Source organism: Lycium ferocissimum, chromosome 6 (assembly GCF_029784015.1).
Source record: "Lycium ferocissimum isolate CSIRO_LF1 chromosome 6, AGI_CSIRO_Lferr_CH_V1, whole genome shotgun sequence".
In the NCBI taxonomy this organism is placed as follows: domain Eukaryota; kingdom Viridiplantae; phylum Streptophyta; class Magnoliopsida; order Solanales; family Solanaceae; genus Lycium; species Lycium ferocissimum.
The window spans coordinates 9093255-9101842 of record NC_081347.1 but is presented as its reverse complement, the minus strand read 5'-3'; the positions used below and the strand labels follow the sequence as shown (position 1 = coordinate 9101842).

The 8588-nt window shown below is 36.4% G+C and overlaps 1 protein-coding gene across 2 annotated transcripts; it reads left to right on the top strand.

Moving 5' to 3' along the window:
- Positions 1 to 1061: 1061 nt before the first annotated feature.
- On the top strand, positions 1062 to 4885 carry LOC132059234 (eukaryotic peptide chain release factor subunit 1-3-like). Of its 2 annotated transcripts, none has more exons than XM_059451785.1 (2): positions 1062 to 1205; positions 3194 to 4885. In XM_059451785.1, the coding sequence occupies exon 2, from the start codon at positions 3233 to 3235 to the stop codon at positions 4544 to 4546; it is 1314 nt and encodes a 437-aa protein (XP_059307768.1). In that variant the 5' UTR covers positions 1062 to 1205; positions 3194 to 3232; the 3' UTR covers positions 4547 to 4885. The 2 variants fall into 2 exon arrangements, with proteins under 2 accessions (XP_059307768.1, XP_059307767.1); XM_059451784.1 differs by having other exon boundaries at positions 1082 to 1205; positions 3189 to 4885.
- Positions 4886 to 8588: the final 3703 nt, after the last annotated feature.

Genomic DNA, 8588 nt, shown 5'->3' with positions numbered 1-8588 from the left:
AATGTTGCCAAACAAAGCTGTCTTTAATAGGTTGCTCTTGCTTGCTTAGTATAAGTGTTATGTATTCTGTTCTTGATGTCTTCAGGCAAGACCATGGACATACTATTGATGTTAACAATACAGTGAAGAATATTCACTACATTAAATTAAATACAAGTAATATAAAGACATCTAATTGGTGAGAGTTTTTGGGAGGATTCAATATAACCCAACACATGCTGGAGATAATAAAATCCAAGAACCTAGTAACTGGAAAGAAAGTGTTTTATTTATCACACTTTCATCGAGTGGTTTAGAAAATATCACACATATTTTTATAATCTGTGCATTGTACTGGTGGAAAACTATGAGTATCCTATTAGAATATTCGAGGCATTACAAGTTTACCCCAGCCACCAATCTTAAATAAAGATATTTAAACCCCTAGAGAAAAAGCAAACCTACTTAATTAGCTTATCAAATGATTCTCGAGAAATATTTATACCATTTTACATGTCAAGAGTCAAACTAAGTAAAATAGATTAAAAAATGAGTCTATTCATATTTTCATATATAAGTAAAAAATAACAAATCATATTACTTCTCTTTTAACTTCAAAATATTTAAATTTTAATTGGTAAATGAGTTAACCTAGTCCGATTTATTTCTAAATATTGGTCAACCTTGAAAATGAAAAATCGCAATCAAAAAGGACTTATTGGAGTATTTAAGGTTCACTTAGAAATATAGATAACTTATAGTAATAAATACTCCTTCCATTCCATTTTAGCTGAAGGCCTTACTGTTTTGGGGGTTAAATAATTTTTTCTGTGACTATCATTTTCTTAAACTTTGTTGACTTGTGATATTTTTTTGTGTAAATTTCAAATATATAATTTATTTATTTTTGAAAAAACTATATCTAAATTCATAGTAAAATTAAAAGTATTTTTACTCTCTTACTCCAAATACCTTCACCTAAGTTGGCACAGAGGGAATGCAGAGAAAAAATGTAAATAAATATGTCAACTTCCAGCTTGACAATAAAAATTCTGTTTTTTCATTGTATTCCGAAATTACGGAATCTGCTGGTTTTACAAACTTGTATCCATTTATTATTTCAAAAAATATTATTATTGTGGCATATAAATAGCAGCTCAAAAGGGTTTCACATTTTTTCAACAGCCAGTTCTGCTCGAGCTACTGCGCCTGCTTTCTTCCAACAGGTAACCTATGCCCCTATTTTTCTCTCAAAATTAATTTGCCTTTTCATTAGTTTACTTTCTAAATCTAATTTATTTTGTTTTTTTTGCTTTTGTAGTATCTTCAAATTGATTGTCTTATTTGTGGATTGATTTATTGCGAAGTTACTGCTTGTAGATATGTGAGAAACCATTACTAGAGCTATGTTGTGCTGGTAACTAGACAAGTTAATACTAAAATGAGATTTAAAAAATTTATGAAGTGATTGCCCGAATGAATATGTCAAAGACCTAATCTCTTTTTTTTGTTCCATGATTTGTTGTCAGTAGAATCTTGAAAAAGAAGTGGTTTTAGTTAGTTAATGTGGAAACTTGTTTAGTTTTTGTAACCCAAAGGTGCGGCCTAGTGGTCGAAGAACTATGAGGTCACAGGTTTAAATCCTAGAACTGGTGATTTCTTCCCATTTGTTCAAGCCTGAGTGGATAAAGTTACCTGGTACCTGTGCTGATGGGAGGTAGCAGGTAGCCCGTGGAATTAGTCGAGGTGCGCAAGCTGGCCCGGGACACCATGGCTATCAAAACAAAACAAAACTTTTTTAGTTTTTGATGAATGAAACCTCATTTGTTTGCCTTTTGAGGCTGATGGTAAAAGAGTTTGGTTAGCGTTGAAGCCGCAGATAAAGAAGGAATATGTAGATAGACTTGAGTTAGTTAAACTTTCGAGAAAGGCTTACAAAGTAGATGGTTAGTGCAGAGATTTTTGTGTAATTAGAGATCTGTTCGGGAGGGTCAATTGGTCTAGTACCCTTCCTAGAGGGTGATTAAAAGATTGGGTGAGCGTTCTTTAGGTGTATTAAGTTTTTTTTTTGTTTGTTAATGGTAATTTATGTTGGTTAATAAAAATAATTTACTTGGTCTTTGCTTGTGAAGTAGTACTGCTATTTTCTTAGGGTTATTTCTTCAGAAATTAATAAAGGTGCTTTGTCCTTATCATTGGAAACCAGGTATATGTTTTCAACCTAGACATGGGTTTGGTTTTGTACTTATTGTATTGCTGAACTTACATTTATTTGCTCGGGCAGTTTCTCCCGACTAGGAACCCTCTTATTAAGGGCCCGTTTGGCTTAGCTTAAAAAAAGGAGCTTATAAGCTGAAAAAAAAGAAGCTGAAAACAGCTTAGGTTAAAAAAAGCAGCTTATAAGTTGAAAACAGCTTATAAGCCAAAAAAAAAAAAAAAAGTTGGGCTACCCCAACTTATTTTTTTGGGCTTATTTTAAGCACAAAATGGCTTATAAGCTGGCCAGCCAAATACTCAAAAAAGCTGAAAACAGCTTATAAGCTGTTTTCAGCAACTTATAAGCTAAGCCAAACGGGCTCTAAATGAAGCCTCGGAGTATTTAAGAAGTTGAAATTATATTGATGAAATCTCTGCTTACTTGCAAAATGTCTCCATGTTATAGATCGTAAGTGAATATTGAAGCATCTATATGAATTACTTACATGCTACCTTGGATAATCAAAGGTGAAGCTAGTCTTAAAGGTATCCTGTCATTAGACGATAGTAGATGGTAATCGTGATTTGGTACAGGCTTTAGTGCTGGTAATTCTTAAGATGCGTATTCTCCTGTTGTACTCATCTTTTATATTTCAAGGATGCTATTTCTTTTTTGGCAGTCAGGGGTGGGTTGGTTATTTTTATTTTTTTTAAAAAAGAAGAATATTCAATTGCGCTTCATGAAGTTCAATTTGCGGAAAATGATAGCATTCATACCTAGAAAAGCTCTAGGGTGCTGATAAATGTGCATTATTTGTTTTAATTACGTCTGATTATATAAGTGGGATTGTGAAATTTTTATTCATCGATGAAGGCCCTTGATTGAATGCTCAGAAATACGTGCTTCAGAATCAATTATAGTTTGTAATCTTACATTATCTTTCTCTTTTATCTCCTGAATTTTATATTCCTGATCGACGTGGACTCTAATTTGTCTTCAATTTGCTTCCTAGGTCAGACTAGTTTGTAGCCGAGCTTGTGGTTGTATCAATTTGCAATGTCAGATGGCCAAGAAAATGACAAGAATATTGAAATATGGAAAATGAAAAAGTTAATCAAAGCCCTTGAATCTGCAAGAGGAAATGGTACCAGTATGATCTCTCTTATTATACCTCCTGGTGATCAGATATCTCGGATTACCAAGATGTTGGCAGAAGAATATGGTACAGCATCAAATATTAAGAGCAGAGTAAATCGTCAGTCTGTCCTCGGTGCAATAACGTCTGCCCAGCAGAGGCTTAAACTGTATAATAAGGTACCTCCTAATGGATTGGTCCTTTATACTGGAACTATAATGACTGAAGATGGGAAGGAAAAGAAGGTAACCTTTGACCTCACACCTTTTAAGCCTATAAATGCGTCTCTGTACCTATGTGACAACAAGTTTCACACGGGACCTCTGGGTGAGCTTTTGGAATCAGATGAGAAGTTTGGTTTCATCGTCATGGATGGTAATGGCACTCTTTTTGGGACCTTAAGTGGCAACACTAGGGAAGTCCTTCATAAATTCACTGTTGACCTACCCAAGAAGCATGGAAGAGGAGGTCAATCAGCTCTGCGATTTGCTCGTCTTCGAATGGAGAAACGCCATAACTATGTGAGGAAGACAGCAGAGCTTGCTACTCAGTTCTACATTAATCCAGCCACTAGTCAGCCAAATGTATCTGGACTAATACTTGCTGGGTCAGCTGATTTCAAGACAGAGCTGAGCCAGTCTGATATGTTTGATCCACGTCTACAGGCAAAGATACTTAATGTGGTTGATGTGTCCTATGGTGGGGAAAATGGATTCAGTCAGGCCATTGAGCTATCTGCTGAGATTCTCTCAAATGTGAAGTTTATACAAGAAAAGCGCTTGATAGGGAAATTCTTTGAGGAAATCAGTCAAGATACTGGGAAGTATGTATTTGGCGTGGATGACACAATAAAAGCTTTGGAGATGGGAGCTGTTGAAACTCTTGTTGTTTGGGAAAATCTTGATATAAACCGATATGTGCTGAAAAATAGTGTTACCAATGAGATTGTCATTAAGCACCTAAACAAGGACCAAGAGGCTGATCAAAACAAGTTCAAGGATCCTGACAACTCAGCTGAATGGGAGGTCCAGGACAAAATGCCGCTATTGGAGTGGTTTGCCAATGAGTACAAAAACTTCGGTTGTTCACTTGAGTTTGTCACTAACAGGTCTCAAGAGGGGTCACAGTTTTGCCGAGGATTTGGTGGCATCGGGGGAATCCTTCGCTACCAGCTTGACCTGCGTTCGTTTGATGAGCCATCTGATGAAGGAGAATACTTCGAGGATTCTGATTAAGCTTTCCTTCTGTCTCCTTAGCCCAGATGATGGACAGAGATGCAATTTGTTGAAAGTTTTGAGGTCATCTTAGCAATGAGTTTCCTGCTATCATCATTAATATCAATCACTGAGTCTCTGCTGTTGTTAAAAGTTGTTTGCTTTTCCTTGATATGTGAAACAGGTTTCTTTGGGACTATCTTCAATTGGAAAGAGGACTTCTAATTGTTTTATGAGCCTATCTACCTTACCCTTGTGAGTTTGTTATGGCTGTCTTGAACTATGTCTTGTTTGTAATGGAATTTAAATTGCTACAGTCAGAGAGTTATTTATGTAAACCTGAAGAAGATTAAGTACTAAGCTGTAGAGTGTAGAAAAAGATCAAGGTGCCTTGTTTTATTAGGAAATTATCTGTTTAAACGACATTACATGGGTATGTTTTGCCATTTCTTTCGCAGATCAGGAGATAGGTTATATCACCAGACCTATGCCTTAGGTTTTTAAATTCACGAAATTGTTTGTATGTCCTCTCCGATATAGTTATCAGTAAATATACATTTTTCTCCACTAATCAGGCAGATTTGGATTGATTGCAGTTTGTGTCTTAGAGAATGGAACAAGGAGAAATCTGTTTGCTGCCCTTTCAGTATTCTATATATAGGTGGGAATGCATTGCTATGATGATTGTTATCATAGTATAATCATGGCTTCCTTAAAAGCTCCTGGTGCTGCAACTATCACCGGTATGTCGTATTGGATCAACATTGCTGCTGGGGTTTTTTTTGGTTGGGGGGGGGGGGGGGGGGGGGCTTAAATTTTGTAGTTTGTCTCTTACAGAATAGAACAAGGAGAAATCTGTTTGAAGTTAAAGACGAGCGCCACATGCGTTGCTGTTTGCCTTTCAGTATTCTATTTATAGGTGGGATTTCATGCTATGATGATTGTTATCATGCCTTAATCATGGCTTCTTTCCTTAAAGCTCCTGGTGCTGCAACTATCACCTGTATGTTGCATTGGATCAACATTGCCATTGAAACAGTGATGAAATAAAGTACTAAGAAAGTGAGGCAGCTGATCTGATAGTTTTTTTCGGTTTTATATCCTCTAACCTGGAAAGTTCTAAAGGTGCAAAGTACGTTGTGATAGCAAATTTATTCAATGTCTTCGCGGTTGGACGGGAAGTGCTATAAGACGAAAGAAATCCCTTGCAGTGTTGAGCCTGTTCCTAGAAGCATGGAAAAGTGAAGTAGTCTAATAGCCTGTTTGGCCAAGCTTATTTTTTCCCCAAAAGTACTTATTTTTCCAATAAGTGCTTATTTTTAAAAAAGTGACGTGTTTGGCCAAGCTTTATGGAGAAAATAAGTACACAGAAATGTAAACTGTAGCTTTTTAGAAGCTAAAAAAATTAGCTTTTGCTCAAAAACACTTTTTTGAAAAGTACTTTTGAGAAAAATACATATACAAGCACTTTTAAAAGCTTGGCCAAACACTAATTGCTGCTTAAAAGTACTTTTTAAATTAATTGGCCAAACACAAACTGTTTTTAGCCAAAAGTACTTTTTTGAAAAGTACTTTTTAAAATAAGCTGTTTTTAGAAGCTTGGCCAAACAGGCTATAAGAGTGTCAAAAAGGGAAAAGCAATTGTTTAGTGTAAGAACAATGTTGAAGAGCATCCCATGTACTTCAAGTCATTTATTTTTGCACCGGCCACTGTCACAATTAAATGGGAAAGGCTCCAAATGAACTTTCTGTTGAGTCAGAGAATGGGACTAGGAGGTTCCACTTAATCAGCTAGGAGTACGTTCTGTCTCCAAAGAAATGGGAGGGGGGAGGAGGTATAAAAGATCTCTGAGTTTTCCTCCGAAGGAGGAGTTGACAATATGATAGATTCGGAGGTTACAAAAAGGGTGAGTTCATTTGGACGTAAGAGTTCGGAGGAACTTTCAAGACCCGGGAGTAGCTTAATTCCAGGGGCTGGTTGAAACGCTTTTCAAGTGAAGTATCACATGTTAGTCGAGACTCATTGGAAGTGGAGATGAGGAGAGATGGATCCTGTTCAATAAAATCGTATAATCATTAGCTCTTGGTGAGGGAAGAATCGATTTTTCTACACTTACTTATTTGGATTCCTAGGGAACCAAAGAAGTTACACCTTTTTACTTGGCTAGCAATCAGGCGAGTGATCCTGATTTCTGATAGCTGAGGATTTTAGAAAAAGGATAATTGCATTAGCAGAGAATTTGAGAAAAAAGAGGATTACCATATATTTGAGAATGAAGTTGGTTGTCAAAGATAGCACCTGGCGTTCAATAAATATGAATGCAGATTTATGTTTAACATCCTACTTGTTAGAACAGAATGCTCTATTCTCTCTTTTGATAGGTACGTTAAAATAGAATGTTTAAATTGCACTTATTAGGAAAAAGAACAGAATGTGTAAACGCAAATTTAAGAGGTTATCACCATCCCCGTGTAGGTTACATGTTGACATTCTGTATTTGGATGTGAATTTCTTGGATAATGACTCAAACTCGTCATTGGAAAAGACGTGGTTTTGGTAAAAATGTCTGAGTTATAAGTTCATAATGTGTGGATATTTCTCTCAAGTACCATAACAGATATAGAGCACGAGGAAATTGCTGTCAAGCTAGAGACCTCTCCTTAGAGTAATGAAGTAAAAGTTCTCAGCAATTTGTGCGGGGTGTTGAAACTTATCATTAATAATTGGCAGTGACCGTTTTGTTGGTTCCAGGAGTAAGAGAGATGGAACAAAGGCTGCACATCTATAGAGAGCTTCTGCATCTGTTAACGACATCCATTGTTGTCAACTTTGAATTTTGATTTATGCCGAGTAGGAGTTCGCGTTCACTTTACTGAGGATAGGCTTTGGAGTTACATCCCGTCATTTATCATTTTTCGAGTTGATTTGATCTCAGTTTTCTGTATTTAATTGTGGCAATGAAGCTTTAGGTGAAAGATGACATCTCAATGCTTATTGAATAACCTTGCAAACGATAATTTCAAGAGGTTAATAATTGTTTCTGAAGTGGTAGCATCTCTCTTAAGTCCTCTACTCTTTCATAGGATTAGCATGGAGTAGGTTTGGATAAAAAGCTGATTTTCTAAGTTCTTCCTCATTGAAAAACCAAAACATGAAGGTCTTGCGCTTGTGTTGAAGGGGGAGCAAGATCGACCAGCAAGAATCTTGTATATTTGTAATGCTTTAAAGTCAGGTATTATGTGTTTAAGTCCAGTGTGCTTTGCTCAATCAGCATGTGTACTTTGTTGCTTCTATCTGTTAGGGATGCATTTGTTAAACTGATACTTAGCTTTGCTTGATTCTATGGTAACACCTGCCAAGTCTCCTTTTTTATAATTATCTTGTGTTGGGGGAGAATGGGTGTTATTTTAACAGAGAAATTGCTGGGATATGTAATATCCAAGTACAGATTGATTGGGATTGGCGGATTTTGGATCTAGAATCAGCGTGTTGTGTTCTTTACGCATGCCTGTTTGTGTTTCTTTTCTCACAACACACACGCCACATATATTTATATAAAAGGTCGGAATTAGCACAATGAGTTGGACCAAAAATGGCGTCTCTACTCTAGATTGGCCATTGTTTGTGAATTCAAACCTGTTTGGCAAGCAACAGAAGTTGTGCTTGCAGGAGAGGATGCTTCCTTATTTGCTGCATAACACTAATCATGCTTGTTGTACATTGCATGCTTCCTTGTGTTTACTCTATCATCTCATGCATGTTGTACATCACAAACCCCTACCCCTCACACACATATCAAAGACCTTTTTTTTCTCTACCACACTTTTAAATGCAATATGGAATTACTGACAGACTACTGTAGAAAGCAGGTGGTCGGATTGTGCTTCTTTTTGACAATGGATGATGTGATGTGACGGGAACTATTGAATGAATACTTTGGTTTTTTGGTGTCAGTTAATGGTGACCTTATTTCTGGATATTGCACTGTGTTTGCTTACATGCATGTGCAGGGATTGGTACTAACTATTCATCATAAAGCAATGTTGTCATGGTTCCTTTTTC

Excerpts from the sequence above, each read along its gene's own strand:
- LOC132059234 (XM_059451785.1), top strand. The coding sequence starts at position 3,233 with ATGTCAGATGGCCAAGAAAATGACAAGAATATTGAAATATGGAAAATG.